At 46.8% G+C, this 19,005-nt stretch overlaps 1 protein-coding gene across 1 annotated transcript in view; it reads left to right on the top strand.

Moving 5' to 3' along the window:
- WDR27 (WD repeat domain 27) overlaps positions 1 to 19,005 on the top strand; it is a 141,635-nt gene that overhangs the window by 71,282 nt on the left and 51,348 nt on the right. Inside the window, exon 23 of the mRNA XM_054970165.1 lies at positions 11,107 to 11,209. Within this exon, the coding sequence (XP_054826140.1) occupies positions 11,107 to 11,209 (103 nt within the window). The remainder of the gene's footprint in view (positions 1 to 11,106; positions 11,210 to 19,005) is intronic.

Here is a 19,005-nt window from a genome sequence, read left to right as displayed (position 1 = left end):
CAGTATAAGTGTGCATGCAGAAAACTCTACTGCTAGCAATATTTACCAGCTGTTATTGTGCCATACCTAGAATACAATACTGAAAATATAGATACCATGTGAAACATCTCTGTTGCCTTATTTTTAACAATGATTGCCAAGATTCTGAAAGCTCTTGTCCCAGTTAATAGTTTACAAGGGAATGCATTTGGATTTCTGTTGGCATCATGTTTATTCCACTCAGTACTTATCTATAGGAGTTTAATTTAGCCCTAATGATAGCCTGTAGTAACCTCTGTGCTTTCTAAGAAACTTCACTACTTAAAATGGAGTTAGCTCAGTAATTACAGAATGTTGTGAGAATGTTAAAATGTGAGTGATCATATCCTCATTTTAATATATAATTGGTGTGTTGCTGTCTCTGTGCATATATATAGAATAAGGGCAACTTTGCACATTGCATTTTTAGGTGTACACCTTGTAAATTATACCCCAAATGCAAACATGTATTTCATACAGGTACATTTGTTAAAAAGCCATGATTAGCTGCAGTTTTCTGTTCATTGTACACTGTATAATGAATGAATGGCTTTAGGCTGCAAGGCAGATTTTTTAAAAGTCAAAAAGCAAACATAGATGTGAATCCCATTTGAAATGAGACTAGAAAATCAGAATTGAGTAATCAGATATCCGTTTTTAGCATTGTCCCATCTTGTCTGACTTAAAAAAAAATACATATACAGGATTACTGACAAGGCAGCAGTGAGGAAAGTATGTGGGAAGATTGCTCTAAATCAGCAGAGAATGTCCAAGTGAAGTGTGTTGGAAAAACTGCTTCGGAGGAGTCTGGGGGCCAGCTTAATATCGATCTTCTGTTATTGTTTTATAATTTAATCTTATCTTTTAAAAAAGGAATGCAGAAGTTCTTGCCAAACTATGAAGTTTATTGCCTCTACCAAATGTCAAAAAGTAATAAAATGGGAGACTTTGGGGGTTGGACTTTGTTATACCTTTATGTTTTTGCAATCAATTTGTCTAACTACAATTCATGAATAATGAAAAGTTGGAAGTGCTTCACAGTTTACTTATTTGCTGCTTCCTTTTAGAACATTAATTTAAAGATAAGTGTGTGAATGGTAAACTAGTTAAAAGTAAAATCTGGATAAGCAGTTTAGTATTATCTAACTACAGTCTCTGCAGTACAATGTGTAAGTGTTGGCAGTTCACACTTTTGAAAGTCTAGTACCCTTCCTCTACCTTTTTTTTGCTTTATGATCTTTCATTTTTATTCTCTGTACTTACTGTGCCTCTGTTAGTGTTATTGGTGGATCTCTTGTAATATCACAGTAGGGCTGTGTCTAAAGGAAGTCATGTCCAGAGCTGCTATTGGCTTAATAGGCCTGATGTTACAGGTTAGGGGTGTGCAATTCAAAAAACTCATTTTAATTTTGTTTTATTATTTTATAAAAAACATGATTATCATTTCTCCAAAATTTCAGGATTAATGGTATCATTTCCAAAATCCATTTCAGGTAAGTTTGGAGGGTTTGGAAATATCAGATGTTAGTAGATTTGGCCTCCGAACTACAGAGGCCAAATCTATTTCCACCGTTTTCATTGAGCGGTAGACTTGGTGTCTGAGTCCAGCAGGGGGAAGGGCAAAGCAATACGCTTGATTATATGGCATATTTAATTTTCCACAACCCCCGTTCACCTTTAGTGCCAATTGGATAACAAAACTTTTATTGTAATTACTGTGGAATAGGTGAAATGGAGACATTGGTAGTGTCATGATTCAGTAATAAACGTAAATATATGTTAACATTTTTCTTTTCCAGAAAACAATTTTGGAAGAGAAAAACCATATGGGCAAATATAATAGCTTCAACAAATTATTGGTGAAATAAAATATGTCACACGCTTACATTTTTTGCTGCATATTTACAATGGAGAACATAGAACTTGGCAGATTGCTACACTGTACAACTACCAGATGTTAGTTGTGGCAACCCTGCTTACTTTCTGTCTCAGGAGCACTTGTGAAGGATGTTAGTCTACATGTTAGCTGCTTCAGCAGTGCCTACAACATCCAAAAATTGTATAACAGGCTATTTAATTACAGAGAATACTGTCAACTCCTTCTTGAGACTGCATCACAGCTTTTTCTGAAATATATTACAACATTTACTCTGCTGTTTAAGTAGTAGTTGGATGATGGAGACGGGGGCTTGGAGAGCAACGAAACTGAAAGTTTGAGGACAAACCATAGAGTTGGCTTATGGCTTTTCAAGGCACAAGTGGTTTTGTCTTAAAACCAAGCAAGAAAGTGAAGTTTGTGACAGTTCCAATATTTTTCTGACCAAAAGAGTTATCAGTTGTAAAAAAAAATTGGGCTCAAATTGAGGTCTTCATTCAAAAGAATTCTCTTAGATAAACTGAGAGCTTTCTTAGAAAGTAATTTCTAAGAATGATTGTGCTAATTAAGGTACTTCAGATTTCATAATCTGATATTACAAATTTATGTTTTCACTGTAAAGAATATGAATGTTTGGTAGATCAAATTGGTTTTTGCATTTTTATCATGCTTTCAGTCAAGATGCTCAAATCAGTTTACATCAATTCAAAATTTAAAAAAATTAAAATACCCCACACACAAATTATTAAAAGGAACTAATGTGATGATGATGATGATGATGATGATGATGATGATGATGATGATGATGATGATGATGATGATGATGATAGGCAATATTGGCATAGACAGGATAACAACTGGACAGTTGTGAACTACTTTGAACATGTCACATACTAAGGTGATATGATAAAATCCAAGTTGATAAAGGGCCCAAAAATTCCAGCCCGAATAGCTGGTGGACTGTGATAACACCACATCATCATTATCATCATCATCATTGCTGTTGTTACTGTTATTTTCCAGCAACCTGTGGTCCATGGTCTGGAAAAAGTGGGCTCTTCAAGAGCCAGTGAAAATATACATTTTTTATTATCAGCATAAAATCTAGTATTAAATGCTTTTCTGTGTCAATACTGCAGTGAAGGAGAATTGTTGTAGTCAGTTCTCCAAGAAGTTAGCCCTATGTAGGAGTGCTATTAAAATGGAGGCTTCAGCCATCCAGAATACAGTGGCCTAGTTGCTGACTGTTCTTAGATACTGGGAAATATGTCCAGTAGTGAAATAACATAATGATTACCAGTTGGTCTCCAGGCACAATTATATTTATTTATTTTATTTATTGCTTGCTGGCCTTCCTTTATTGGTGAAACTCAAGGCAGATCACATAATATTAAACAATGTAATTAGATAGCAGAAGCCATCTAATAAACAATGCAGTAGGACTAGAATTACAAAAGTTAGAAAAACTATGCAAAAAAAGTATCAAGTATGTATAAACAATGCAAAAATAGGGTTACAAAAGTTGAAGACAATGCAGTGAAATTTGTTTGTTTACATCATTTATAGTCTATCTTTCTCTCTGAGAATCAAGGAGGATTACACATCATAAATCCATATGGTCAGCAGCTGGGACATCCAAAAACCAGTGCAATAGGGTTTGAATTGCAGAAATTTAGAATAAGCAGAAATCTGAAACAGCAGTGGCAAGGGAATGGCGCCAGTCTCCCCTGCGCATGGAGGGGTCCTCACCATGGCTGTCCAGGAGTGGCCGCCATTGACCTGCTGGGTCCAATAGTGCAGCCATGGCAGGCAGGACTATTTATTTATTTATTTATTTTTATTTATTTTTTCAATTTATATACCGCCCATCCCCAGGGGCTCTGGGCGGTGAACAGTTAAAATCGATAAAAACAAGAACTAAAATCAATATACAAATAATAAAACAAATTAACAAAGTGCAGTGGTGGGGAGAACCCTCCCCCACCCCAAAGGTGGGAGGCCTACATGGCACCGCCCCCTTCAATCACCGAATGCCTGGCGGAACAGCTCTGTCTTACAGGCCCGGCGGAACGATAATATGTCCCGCTGGGCCCGGGTTTCCATTGACAGAGCGTTCCACCAGGCTGGGGCCAGGACTGAAAAGGCCCTGGCCCTGGTTGAAGTGAGGCGGGCTTCCTTAGGGCCGGAGACCACAAGTAAATATTTATTCGCTGATCGAAGCGATCTCCGGGGAACGTACAGGGAGAGGCGGTCCCGAAGATATGCCAGTCCCAACCCGCTCAGGGCTTTAAAGGTAAGAACCAACACTTTGAACCTGATTCGGAATTCAACCGGAAGCCAGTGCAGCTGGCGCAGGACAGGTGTGATGTGTGACTGGTAAGGTATACCAGTCAGGACTCGTGCCGCCGCATTCTGGACCAGTTGTAGTTTCCAAATCAGGCCCAGGGGTAGCCCAGCGTAGAGTGAGTTACAGTAATCTAGCCTGGAGGTGACCGTTGCATGGATCAATGTAGCCAGGTCCTGGGGCATCAGGTAGGGGGGCAAGTTGCCTGATCTGACGAAGATGGAAAAATGCAGACTTGGCAACCGCCGTGACCTGGGCCTCCATCGATAGGGAGGCATCCAGGAGCACACCCAGACTCTTTACCAGTGGTGTCCCATCCAGGGCAGGGAGCTGGATCCCAACATCTGGCAGCCCCCGTCCCAGCTGCAGGACCTCCGTCTTCACTGGGTTCAATTTCAGCCTGCTCTGTTTCAACCATGCCGTCACAGCCTCCAAAGCTCTGGCCAGATTGTCTGGGGCCGTGTCTGGCCGGCCGTCCATCAACAGAAAAAGTTGGGTGTCATCCGTGTATTGATGACAACCCAGCCCAAACCTCCGCACCAACTGGGTAAGGGGGCGCATATAGATGTTAAATAACATTGGGGAGAGTATCGCCCCTTGGGGAACCCCACACACCAACGGGTGACGGGGCGATAGATCTCCCCCGAGCGCCACCCTCTGTTCCCGACCCTGGAGAAAGGAGACCAGCCACTGTAAGGCTGTCCCCCTAATCCCCATGTTGGCAAGGCGGCTGGCCAACAAATCATAGTCAACCGTGTCAAACGCTGCTGTGAGATCAAGTAACACAAGCAGCGCTGACTCGCCTCGATCCAGATGCCTGCGAAGGTTGTCTGTGAGGGCAACCAAGGCTGTCTCCGTCCCATGGCCAGGACGGAAGCCAGACTGGAATGGGTCCAGGACTAGAGCATCATTCAGGAATTCCTGCAGTTGTACCGCCACCGCCCGCTCAATCATCTTGCCCAGGAACGGGAGGTTCGACACTGGGCGGTAACTGGACGGGTTGGTGGGGTCCAAAGATGTTTTTTCAGGAGGGGCCGCACTACCGCCTCCTTTAACACTCCTGGAAAAATCCCAGAGCTCAGGGAGATGTTAACAACAGCCTCCAAATGGTCCCGTAGCCCCTCCGAGCTGGCCTTCACCAGCCAGGATGGGCAGGGGTCCAGAGGACAGGTGGTTGGCCTCATCCCCTGCAGGATCCTGTCAACATCGTCCTGAGAGAGCAGCCTGAAATGGTCTAATACGGACCCAGAAGACGGCCAAGGGGTCTCCAGTTCCCTTACTGTATCAACAGTGGGTGGCAGGCCACAGCAAAGGGACAAGATTTTACCCGCAAAATAGCTTGCAAAAGCCTCGCAGCCAATAGTTGAATTAAGAATTTGGTGGTCTCCCTGAGAGAGGGAGACCAAGGACTGAACTGTTCGAAATAATTGAGCCGGGCGTGAGCTAGCGACCGCAATGGAAGCAGCAAAGAAATCCCTCTTTGTTGCTTTCACTGCTACCTCATAGGCTTTCATAAACGTCCTATAAGATGTTCTTGCCTCTTCGTCGCGCCCCCGCCTCCACACTCGCTCTAGTCGTCTCAGAGACCGCTTCATCTGGAGAAGCTCCTCGGTAAACCAAGGAGCTACCCGTTTGTGGGCTCGGAGAGGACGGCAGGGGGCAATAGCATCGATGGCTTCGGAAAGACGGCCATGCCAATCATCCACCAGCTCACCTAACGTACTGCCAGGGGGCATCGGATCCCGCAGAGCTGCCTGGAAACCAATTGGATCCATAAGCCTCCGCAGGCGAGCGTAAATCTGCTCACCGCCCACCCAAGAAAGGAGCGGCATGCTCAGACGAGCCTTCAGAACAAAGTGATCTGACCATGGCACTGCATCATAGGCATCCAGGACCACCATCATCCCTGCCCCAAAAATCAAATTCAGCATGTGACCTGCTTGATGCATGGGAGCCGAAACAAATTGGGAGAGTCCTAGGGCCGCCATGGAGGACACCAGGTCAATGGCCTGCATGGAGGCATCGTCGTCAGCATGGACGTTGAAATCCCCGAGAACCAAAAGTTTCGGGAATTCCAAGGCCCAGCTGGCCACCGACTCCAAGAGACCAGAGAGGGAAGATGCAGGTGCAGTAGGCGGTCGGTACACCACGCATATTGCCAACCTCTCCTCAGCGTCCAACGCTAGGCCCACACAATCAATGCCAGTAATTTTTGGGGTGGGGAGTGGTCTGAAGGAGAAAGACTCCCGAATGAGCAAAGCCACGCCTCCCCCCCGACCACTTGTCCGGGACTGGTGGAGGACCGTATAACCTGGGGGGGCTAGTTCTTTCAAAGCAACCATTTCGCCCTCCCTCACCCATGTCTCAGTCACGCAAGCCAGGTCCACATTCAATGCTGCAAGATAATCTTGCAGCGTTTTGGTCTTATTATTTATGGACCTGGCATTGCACAGCGCCAGTGTCAGAGAGTAGTTTAATATCCTAGCCCCACAACAGGTATATCTTGGGATGGGACGCAGACTGGAAGGGCACCGAGCCTTACCATGTCTCAATGCCCTTCCCTTCCATAATCTGCTCCCACCACCATACCTCCCGCGTCCCCGGATCACTGGGATCCCCAACCCCAAGCCAGCCTCCTCACCAATGATCATAGTGCTAACCCACCACCCTCACAAAATCAACAGCCCACCAACTATCACAGACTAAGCTATCAAACATACACAGAACCACAATACCCTACCAAATTAACAACATAGACTACAATAACTAACACACATAGTATAAAAACAATAAACAGTAACAAGGCGAGCAGTCTCCTAGCAGCAGTCTTATAGGCTGGAGCAACAAGGGGCGGGGCCGGGCAGATGGAAAGCCCAGCCCTTGATGGAAGCAGCTCCCTTGGCAGCAGCAGCAGCAGCAATGCAGGCTACAATAACCTTTGTAGGCTGGAGCAACAAGGGGCGGGGCCGGGCAGATGGAAAGCCCAGCCCTTGATGGAAGCAGCTCCCTTGGCAGCAGCAGCAGCAGTGCAGGCTATAACAACCTTTGTAGGCTGGAGCAACAAGGGGCGGGGCCAGGCAGATGGAAAGTTCAGCCCTTGATGGAAGCAGCTCCCTTGGCGGCGGCAGCAGCAGCAGTGCAGGCTACAACAACCTTTGTAGGCTGGAGCAACAAGGGGCGGGGCCGGGCAGATGGAAAGCCCAGCCCTTGATGGAAGGAGCTCCCTTGGCAGCAGCAGCAGCAGCAATGCAGGCTACAACAACCTTTGTAGGCTGGAGCAACAAGGGGCGGGGCCGGGCAGATGGAAAGCCCAGCCCTTGATGGAAGCAGCTCCCTTGGCAGCAGCAGCAGCAGCAGTGCAGGCTATAACAACCTTTGTAGGCTGGAGCAACAAGGGGCGGGGCCAGGCAGATGGAAAGTTCAGCCCTTGATGGAAGCAGCTCCCTTGGCGGCGGCAGCAGCAGCAGTGCAGGCTACAACAACCTTTGTAGGCTGGAGCAACAAGGGGCGGGGCCGGGCAGATGGAAAGCCCAGCCCTTGATGGAAGGAGCTCCCTTGGCAGCAGCAGCAGCAGCAGTGCAGGCTACAACAACCTTTGTAGGCTGGAGCAACAAGGGGCGGGGCCAGGCAGATGGAAAGTTCAGCCCTTGATGGAAGCAGCTCCCTTGGCGGCGGCAGCAGCAGCAGTGCAGGCTACAACAACCTTTGTAGGCTGGAGCAACAAGGGGCAGGGCCGGACAGATGGAAAGCCCAGCCCTTGATGGAAGGAGCTCCCTTGGCAGCAGCAGCAGCAGCAGTGCAGGCTACAACAACCTTTGTAGGCTGGAGCAACAAGGGGCGGGGCCAGGCAGATGGAAAGCCCAGCCCTTGATGGAAGCAACTCTCTTGGCGGCGGCGGCGGCAGCAGTGCAGGCTACAACAACCTTTGTAGGCTGGAGCAACAAGGGGCGGGGCCGGGCAGATGGAAAGCCCAGCCCTTGATGGAAGGAGCTCCCTTGGCAGCAGCAGCAGTGCAGTCTACAACAACCTTTGTAGGCTGGAGCAACAAGGGGCGGGGCCAGGCAGATGGAAAGTTCAGCCCTTGATGGAAGCAGCTCCCTTGGCGGCGGCGGCAGCAGCAGTGCAGGCTACAACAACCTTTGTAGGCTGGAGCAACAAGGGGCGGGGCCGGACAGATGGAAAGCCCAGCCCTTGATGGAAGCAACTCCCTTGGTGGCGGCGGCGGAAGCAGTGCAGGCTACAACAACCTTTGTAGGCTGGAGCAACAAGGGGCAGGGCCAGGCAGATGGAAAGCCCAGCCCTTGATGGAAGCAACTCCCTTGGCAGCGGCAGCTGCAGCAGTGCAGGCTACAACAACCTTTGTAGGCTGGAGCAACAAGGGGAGGGGCCAGGCAGATGGAAAGCCCAGCCCTTGATGGAAGCAACTCCCTTGGTGGCGGCAGCAGCAGCAGTGCAGGCTACAACAACCTTTGTAGGCTGGAGCAACAAGGGGCGGGGCCAGGCAGATGGAAAGCCCAGCCCTTAATGGAAGCAACTTCCTTGGCAGCAGCGCCCATGCCTTCCCAGAGAGGCCAGTGGCCAGCGGGATGCCAGCGCATGCCCCGGTCATTGGCCCCCTTTCCGGCACCTAGCTGGCTGCCAATCAATGGGCTGCGGGCCCTCGTTATACAGGTGTTGGCACCGGCACCAGAGGGCAAGTCATGCAGCCCCGGGGCCCGCCTCCCAGCCCCTTGTTACCACACCCTCCTCATTCCACCCTAATGCCTCTGCCATCCAACAGTGATGGAGGGTGACGGCTGGCGGGAGCAGTAGGCCACCAGGCTTCGGGCCCAGTTGATACAGAAAGTGGCTGGAAACGAGCTCCTCTTGGAGGAGGCCATGAGGTTTGCGCGTCTCCTCCACCTTGTGGAGCTCTTCCCAGACCGTGCCAAGGAGGCCCGTCTCATCCACCGCCACATTGATGAGGCCCTCAGTGAGGCAGTGCATGACCTCCTTGAGGAGGAAATCGCTGTAGGCCCCAAGCAGAGTAAGTTGAGGGGCCCGTGCCCACGTGCAAGGGGGCTCAAGATGCCCCCCTGGCCACACGCCAAGGGACAATGGTCATCCCCCCGGGGCTCCCTGGCCCTCATAGGCAGCCAAGCTCCCCTTACCACCTCGCTATGGGTTCCTACTGAAGAGGACGGGGACGAGTGGTGGTGCACAGCCATCGACCGGGTCCACAGCATCATGACCAAGGGGAGAGTAGTACAATGTAGGGAGTATTGGGGAATGGTACAGGGTTGTTGGGTGCAACTGGGTCGCCAGCTAGCCGGAAATGTCAACATCCCCGTCTCCTCCTGACCGTCCACCCGTGGGGGTCGGCCGTGATCCTTGACTATGTGTCCCGTGAGGGGTGACTGATGCTGGGGGAAGTGGCTCACTGGTGCCCCCGCCAGGGCCCCAGGCAGCTCAGCCCCAGCGGGGCATGGAGTCCTGAATACAACCCCTCTACAATGCCACCTCGATATCCACCGGAGGATGACAGCAGTGACGTGGAGCATGGCTTCATGACCTGATCACTGCAGCTGGAGCCAGATGAGTGGGAGAAGGAGCTGCTTCTGGGTCCACCCTCAAAGCAGCCTCAGCTGCCCCTGGACACGGGCGGACAGGCCAAAGACGCGGAGGGTGGGCCATTGTCAGAACCCTGGCCGCCTGTTCTTCCGGAGTGGTCCCTCCTAGCTGTGCCACCCCCTTATCCCACACAGCCCTATCCTCCCTATACCCCTCTGTATCCAGACTCTCCCTAATTGCCAGCACTGAAAATAAAGCCAGGTTCAGTGCAACCAGCATCTGAGTTCCTTGCCTGGGGGGTTGGGTGGGATTGAGACAGAGAGTGTCCATTTCCAGCTAAGTAGGTGGATAATTCTGGCATATAAAGCCAGAGGCATGTAGATGCCTCAAGGTGTCATGGCACACTCACTAAGGGGGAAGGCAGTGACATCGGAAGCCCACAGAACCTTTCAGTCATTAGAGATGATCTGTAAGGCAGCCACATGGAAATCAGTGCACTCACTGACCAGACACTACAGAATAGGTAAGTTGGCCTCTGCAGAGGCAGTTTTTGGCAAGAGGGTACTACAACATACCCGCTAGGCCTGGAAGCCAGATGACCCACCCCTGGACACACTGCTTTTTTATTTCCAAGAAGTAAAGACTGCCCCACTCCTAGGACCACCAGAGAACTGAAGATTTGTTTTCATTTACTGTGAAGGTTCCTTTCTCAGTGGTTCAGGAGCGGGGCAGTTCTACCCACCCAAGTTTCTTGGGGGTGGCTTCTAGGATTGGCTAGAAAGTGAGGATGGTAGTATTCCTTCTGCTGGTGCAGGCGAAGCATTTTGATATTTAAAAAATAGTTGAAGGGAGTTTTTTCCTCTCTTGGTATCATTATGGGGAGTCAAGGCTTGGGAATGGACTGGAGATCCCAGGGACAAGCCCCTCCCCTCCAGAATCAAATTCAACTGACTAACCCAGCCTTCGGAGTGGAGAAGCTATATCCCACTGAGAAAAGAAGCTTCCCAGTAAGTGAAAACAAATCTTTCTTTCTCATGAGTTCATCTGTATCAATGTTCCTGTAAATCAGTGCTGCATATGTAACATTCATTTGATCCATTTTGTCTTTGCTGTTAATGCACATCTGATTTACAGTGTCTGTGCTGTAAATACTTGAAATCAGTATATGCATGGTCAATTATAATTTTTTAAAAATTTGGGGTTGCATTTGGCACGGAAGGCTGGATGCAAATAGAAAGGCAACCTCTTCCAAATACATGTTTTAACTGATAGGCAGTTTGTTCATTTTAAAAATACTTATTTTATTTTTTTCCCAAAGGTGTGAACGCCGTTTTGAAGGACATCGTAACCGTTGTCACCCTTGTGGAATTGCTATTTCTCCTTGTGGACAATTCATTGCCTGTGGCTCTGAAGATAAATGTGTATGTAACAGTAGTTTATTTCTGGCAAAACGTGCTATTGTACATACAGAGGGTGTTATGTTCTACACATTTCTGACACCATGTTACAGGGAAAATTACTGTAACGTGGCAATGTAAAAAAGAGTATGTCCCTGTAATCTAGCTGCATGTTTCCTTGGTTAATAGAAAGTAAGATCATATGAGGGTGTATTGATGACATTACTTTCTGAACTGACACAACTCCACCTTTCCCCTCCACTTCCTGTATTTAGTTATGCACCCTAATTTAACTTCCTCTTTGATAATATGTATTTTTAATAATATTCATATGTAGAAGGGAGCTACTTTATGGAGTTTTCTGGAACTCTTCAGTGAGGCAGCTTCCTGTACCTTGTCTGGCAAGCTATTTCAAGAAGAAGGGTTAACCACTGAGATGTCTGTAGGCTTTATACTGACTAAACATACCTTTTACAAAATGTGCATCTTAAATAGGTGCACTGTGCAATTGAAGCAGGCATGGTGGGTTTATATAGGGAGAAGCAGTCCTTCAAATATACAGGTTTTAAAGGTTAAAATCTACAGCTAGAATTGCTCCTAGAAATGGGTAGCCAAAACAGTTGTTGTAAACCTGGAGTTATAAGCCTGCTGCTGAAATCCTGCCAAAATCCAGGCTGCTGCATTTTCTACCAACTGCAAGTTATTAGTTGCCTTCAAGAGCATTATAATAATCCAATCTAGACAGACTGACATCCTCTAACAAGAATCAAAATCTGAATAAAGGTTCTTGAGGGAGTTACAGTTTCTGTTTCACTTTGTGTTTCCTCCTAGTTTCAGTTAAATCATTCTTGTTAGTAGTTCTACAAATGTCAGATGCCCTGTTTGAGCAAAACATTCTAAAACATTGATATGCATCTTCATATACTTTGTGCTTACTAGAGAGCAAGTGTTCCAAACCTGGCTTTTAGGAAGATGACTTTTTAAATCTTATTATTTGACCATGAGTGTCTGAGCCATATTCTAATTATGATATTGAGTTTTCAGCAGGGCCGGATCAAGGGGGGCAGGGGGGTAATCTGCCCGCGGCGCCGCCAAAAAGGGGGCGCCAGGCGCAGCTGCCAGCCACCAGGAGCACGCAGGCAGCAGCGTGGATGGCTGAGTGGCTGCCTGCACCATTTGCCTGCCCAGCAGAACGGGGGAGTGTGTGCAGCAAGCTGGCTGCACCCTCAGCCGGGCAGGCGAATGGCATGGAGGGCTGGGAGGCCGCCCGCACCACTCGCCTGCCCCGCTGAAGGGGTGGCTGGCTTACCACATGCTCCCTGTCTTGCGGGGCAGGCGAATGGCGTGGGTGGCCTCACAGCCCTCTGTGCCATTCGCCTGCCTGGCTTGCCGCATGCTCCTTGTCCTGCGTGATGATGTGCCAGGAGCATGCATGTGCTGTGCGCCGGGAACCCTAGATCCAGCCCTGGTTTCCAGATACGAGGCAATTGAGAGCCTTGGACCCAGGATGGTCTCTTGTAAAGTTCCTTGTAAATCAGAATGTGGCAGTTGCTACTAATAGATGGTGGAAAGTATAGGTAGCTTAGCTTAGTTATCATGGGTGGTTATTTCAAAGGATGTCATCATTAGGGCATAATGTATATGTGAATGAGCCTTTGTGCGCATATATTTCTTTGTGATCATACTTTGAATGCAGAAGTTCACAAGTAAAAAACCCACAGATTTATGGATTAGAAATAATGTATCCAAGAGTCCTTCACCGAGCTTTATGTGGGTTTATTTATTTGTTTAGATTTTTTATGCCACCTTTCCAGGAACCTTTCCGAACTGGCTTACAAAGTACAAAAAATGGTAAAAACAAAACATTAGAAAATCCAGAACTAAAAAAACCTGCCCATCATAAATACATAGATCATAAAAACAGACCACTGCAGTTTAAAATAATAGTTTCCAGACTAAAATAGTATTAAAAACACCTAACCCTTTAGTTAAAAGCATACTTAAACATAGATCCAGAGGAGTTAGCCATGTTAATCTGCAGTAGTAAAATAGCAAAGAGTCCAGTAGCACCTTTAACACTAAGCAATTTTATTGTAGCATAAGCTTTCGAGAGCAACAGCTCTCTTTGTCAGATGCAGATGGGTGAACAGAAACATTTTGGCTTGGCACCTAAAAGAAGGCAGGGGTTTAACTATAGAAACTTGTTCCAAAAAATGGTTGCTTGAGGAAAATTGAATTGTTACTAGGGGTGTGCACCGCCAAAAAATTCAGGTTTCCCGCTTTTGGTTAACCCGAAGCAGGAAAAAAATCCAGAATTACCAGAATCACGAAGCAGCGGGCCCCGTAGAGCCTCGCAGGGCGGTGGGAAAGGTCAGAGCCAGCTCCTGCGGGACCCGCACTGCTTCCTCCACAGCCGCAGCAGCCAGCAAGGAGGGCTGAAGCCGGTTTCTCCAGCCCTTCCCGCCCCTCAAATGGCCACCGCAGCGGCCATTTGAGGGCAGGAACGGCCAGAGAAGCCAGCTCTGGTACTGCGCAGCCCCGCAAGGCAGCGGGGATGGCAGAAGCCTTCACCACCATGCCACCTCTTCCGGGCCCACAGCGGACCCTCATGGCAGCAGGAGAGGCCGGAGCCAGCTCCTCCGGCCCTTCCTGCCCCTCAAATGGCCGCTGCGGCAGCCATTTGGGGGGCAGAAAGGGCCAGAGAAGCTGGCTCTGCCACTGCATGGCCCCGCTGCACAGCGGGGGGGGGGGCTGGAGCTGGCGCACTGCCTCCTTCAGGCCTGCAGTGGCCTGTAGGGCTGCTGAGAATGCCGGATCCGGGGGCATGCGGCCTGGCAGGGCGGCAGGGAAGACTGGCGCTGGTGCTGCTGTGCAAGGGCCTCCATCACCGCAGAAGCAGAGCCAAAGTAAGTAGGGAGGCTGGGGTGCTAGGGCTTGGGGGTTGTGAGGTTTGGGGTGAGGCCTTTTAAACTATCAGGTGGCAGGGGGGATCCCCCCCGGCCACATGCCAGCTGATAGTTTAAAGGGACCTGCTGCTTGCAAAAGGCGGGGAAAGGGCCCTTTAAACTTGGCCCGAAGCTTCCTGAACCAACCCAAATGCTTCGGGAAAGCTTTGATTTAGGATTTCCGAATTGGGGCCATCATTCTGGCCCCAATTTGGGAATTCCGAATCTTTACAAATCAGGTCCAATTCGCGTATTTTTTTCCGAATCGGAAACCCGAAGCGCACACCCCTAATTGTTACTTAAGTTAGTGTAAACTTGAAGCAGTAGTACCCAACATCATAGGAACAAAAAACCTCGCCCCCCCCCCAATTTTATGTATTTCTAAAGGAATTATGGGGAAAGTTCCTCTACAATATTTTGTAAGGATCAATGGGAAATTTATTTATTTATTTATAGTCTGCCTTTCTCACTGAGACCCAAGGTGGATTGCAAGTGGAAATGAAATTAATATCATCAACAGCTACGACAGTCACTGAGCAAAATAGAATAATGAACAACAGTTAGGACGATTAATATTTGAGTTGTTGATTACTGGAAATTAATTTTCTTCCTGAATGCAATGTCTTACTGCACTATAGCCTCTTGTTGAGAATTCCTTGTTCATTTTAAATCTCCAGAGGACTTGGAATCTTTGAACTCTTGAGTCAATTGAATGCTGTAGATACCAGTTTCTAGGACTGGACTCTTCTGTTATATCTGCATGCTTACTTGGTTTACAGGGTCTTCTCATATTTGTAAATCCATCTGTTTTACTTTACAAAGACATGTTTTTGTGTTTGCTAGTATGAGTCTCCAGTTATGCAAGTAAATCCTGGTGTAAAATTGTTTGAGGAGAATACTGAGAAGGAGGGAAATAATTGAAATTTGAATTCTACAGAAACAACAGGAGTACCATTTCCGGTTTCAAGGAGGGAAAAGACAAGATTCACAAGTTTTAAAATTAATTAGAGTGAAGATTAAATCACAGAAATAAGTGTATTCTAAGAGTGTGTGTTGTGGTTACTTTGAAATCTTTTAAATGCCACACAGTAACTAGAGATATAGGTGTTCCTGCATAAAAGTTTGTGTGGTCTGAAATATGAGTGGGTGAGACTCACCCTGTTCAAATTTATGAAATATGTAAATAAGGATTTGACTAGGGAAAATGTTATGTTTTTCTTGTGTGAGCAGGGAACAATAATGAACAGTGCCTGCTGCTAAGTTGCTGCAGTCATTTGGTGTTATGTTTGCACGTATTTTGTAAGCCACAGTGGGTCTGATTTTATCAAGAGGAAAGGCAACATATAAATATTTTGAAATAAAGTAAAAAATAAGATATAATTTGCAAGGTTGAACATACCTGCCATCCTAAGAACGTAAGAAAATCCCTGCTGGATCTGACTAGTTACCCTATCTAGTCCAGCATACTGTTTCACGGAACAACCAATTAGTTGCTCTGGAAGGCCAACAAACCAGGGCATAGAAACTGAGATCTTTCCCTGATACTGCCTCCCAGCACCAGTATTCAAAGGATGCTGCCTCTGTATATGGAACATTCTGAGTTTAGCATGTTGACATAATTTCCAACTGATTACCAAATATATGTTTTATTGAGAACAGTGAGAAGAGTTTCTGGGAATTTTGTTTTGTTTTTTTGAGAAAAGAACCAGTGTAGTGTAGTGGTTGGACTAGGAATGGATTCAAACCCTACTTAGCGATGAAGCTCATTTGGGTAATTTTGGGCCAGTCATTTACTCCGTCAGCCAAACTTACATTACAATTGCGTTGTGAAGATAAGACAGAGGAGTAGAGAACCAAGATGGCACCCTGAGTTCCTTGAAGAAAGGGAAGGATAAAATGCAATGACTAAATTAATAATGACATTCTGTACTTTCCTCCCTCTCCTTATCTATTCCATTGGGCAAAGTGATACTATTTTTTTCTGGAATCTTGCTACAAAAATGGTGTGTAAACTTCCTCTTCCCCAAAAATTTGTAATGATGATTAATATTTGAGACATCTATAACTTTATTTATAAAACAGCGCTTTTACCCCTTCTTTGAAATAAATTTATATTAAATGTGAAGCCAAAAGAGACAATAAAATTTAAGATGTTAATCATATACTAACCCTCATAATCTGAAAGAACAAGGGCCTTCAGCAGCTCTCTCTTTGATCTTAGGTTGTTTGAGTAAAGTGGATTATAGAAGCACTGTGTTTTTTTTTGTTTTTTTTTGTTTTTTTTACACAAGGGATGGGAAGGAAGGGAGAAAAAAGAGAAAGGGAAGGGGGGGTGGAAAAAAAGGGGAAGGTAACCTACAAACACTAAACACTACGTTTCAATGCTTTCCCTTCATACTGCCACAGTAAAAAAATAGCTTAATAAAATAGTGACGGAGTGGTTGATCATATAAATTACAAATTACAGTTCAAATTAAATCTTTTCCCCTCCCCTGGGCCTCGGGCGCAATTCCCTCTGCGCAGCTACCGCCGGAGCGCTCATTGCCTCCCCCCTCCCTTCAGGCTTCGGATCCTCTTCTTTTTGCTTGGTGTCTGGTCCAAATTCTGGATTTTTATCCACAAAAACCCTTAGCTGATCTTCTGAATTAATCTTGTAAGCTTTATCTTTATAACTAAACCCGATTCCTTCCGGGAGTAGCCATTTGTACTTTATGTCCCGTTCCCTCAAAAGAGCTGCCAACATCTTGTACTTAAATCTTTTCTTCCGCACTAAAAATGGAACGTCCTTCAATATCTTGACTTTATTTCCCAGAAAGTCCAATTCCGCATTGTATGAATTATATAGGATACTGTCCCGGACCCTCCTAGATGAAAACTCGATAACAATCTCGCGAGGCAGCTGCCGCTTCGTTGCATATTTTGAAGATGCCCGACGGACTCCCAAAATGGCGCTTTTCACTTCTTCTTTAGTTGCCCTCGCGGGTGTCGCTAAAAGTTCCGAGGCGAGATCCCATAAATCCTCTTTTTCCTCCTCTTTAACATTCTGGAGACGCAAAATGGTTTGTGTTCGCTCCACTTGCAGTCCGATCAGCTGGTTTTCCACCAACTTTAATTCCCTGTTCGTTGCTCTCGTAAGTGACGCACTTTCCCGGGCAGACTTCTCTGCCCCCCCCCCGCTGCTTCTTTAATGGCTTTCACATCGCTTTCAATTAAGCCCACCCTTTGATCTGTTTCATTCAGCTTGTCAACAAAGGGTTTTATGGCTTCCATAACCGCTCTTTTAACCAGTTCTTCAAGCGTCTCGCCCCTCTGCAAGGCCGCCGTAACTGACTTGCCAAGAGAAGGACTCTGCTTTTTCACTGCCATTTTAGGGGGGGGGGACCGTCAATCTTCCGCGACTCTATGAGGGGGGAAAAATCCAAGTCTTCTAACCTTCAGATCCCACCACTCCTCACAACGCTTGTAGTAACAGAAGGGATTCGCTTACTTGCAGGCTTTCGCCTAATCCTGCTCCTTGCTGTTTTCCATAGCCCAGCAGCACACTAGGTGCCGCGCTCGTCTGCCGGCCTCCACAGGGACAAACGGGCGATTTACCCCCTGCCTCGATCTGTCAGAGGGCTCTTCCCGCCGCGTCCCGGACTCAGACTCCCTGCCTGAGAGTCTGGGGGCTAACCTTTGCAGATCAGCCGCCCGGCCAGGCGGCTCGGCCGCTTCCTCTCGGACCTGCCGAGAGGAGCGTCCGACATGGCTGCGAAAATGAAACCAAATCATTATAGAAGCACTATGAAAAGAGCACGTAGAGTATGCTCACCGATATACTTGAGTTTAACATTTCCACAATCCCTTCCAGTTTACTTCGATTTCTTTTTTTTTTGAATTTTTTTTGAATTTTTTTATTATCTACATTAACTAACAATACAGAGGGAAAGAAGGGGGGCACGGCAAGGAAAGAAAAAGAAACAGCAACATATAACAACACTACACTACAAATAATGCTTTCCCTTCATACTGCCATTATTAAAAAATTAAAACTTTGTAAGATATTGATGGAGTGGTTGACCTTGCAAAATACAGATTACAATCCAAATGAAGTCTTCCTCCCCCCCCCCCTGGGCCTCAGACGCAGTTCTCTCTGAGCAACTGCAACCGCAGTACTCATTCCCTCCCCCCCCCTTCAGACTTCAGATCCTTTACTTCTTGCTTGGTGTCTTGCTGAAATTCTTGATTTTTGTCCTCAAAATCCCTTAGTTGATCTTCTGATGTTATCTTGTAAGCTTGATCTTTGTAACTAAACCAGATACCTTCCGGAAATAGCCATTTATACTTTATTCCACGTTCCCTCAGAAGGGCTGCAAACTTTTTATACTTAAATCTTCTTTTCCGAACTAAAAATGGAACGTCCTTCAGTATCTTAACTTTATTACCCAGAAAGTCGAGATCCGCATTGTATGAGTTGTATAGGATAGTGTCTCGGATCCTCTTAGATGAAAAATCGATGATGATCTTGCGAGGCAGCTGATGCTTCGTTGCATATTTTGAAGAAGCCCGACAGACTTCCAAAATGGCGCTTTTTACCTCTTCTTTAGTTGCCCTCGCGGGTGTTGCCAATAGTTCCGAGGCCAGACCCCATAAATCCTCATTTTCCTCCTCTTTCACATTCTGGAGGCGCAAAATTGTCTGTGTTTGTTCCACTTGTAGCCTGATCAGCTGGTTCTCCACCAGCTTTAACTCTTTATTCGTTGCCCTCACGAGTGACGCATTTTCCCGAGCAGACTTCTCTGCCCCCCGCTACTTCCTTAATGGTTTTCACTTCGCTCTCAATTAAGCCCACCCTTTGATCTGTTTCATTCAGCTTGTCAACAAAGGGCTTTATGG

This window comes from Eublepharis macularius, chromosome 1 (assembly GCF_028583425.1).
Source record: "Eublepharis macularius isolate TG4126 chromosome 1, MPM_Emac_v1.0, whole genome shotgun sequence".
Classification (NCBI taxonomy): domain Eukaryota; kingdom Metazoa; phylum Chordata; class Lepidosauria; order Squamata; family Eublepharidae; genus Eublepharis; species Eublepharis macularius.
The sequence above is the reverse complement of the archived record's forward strand: the minus strand, read 5'-3'. Positions and strand labels throughout refer to the sequence as shown.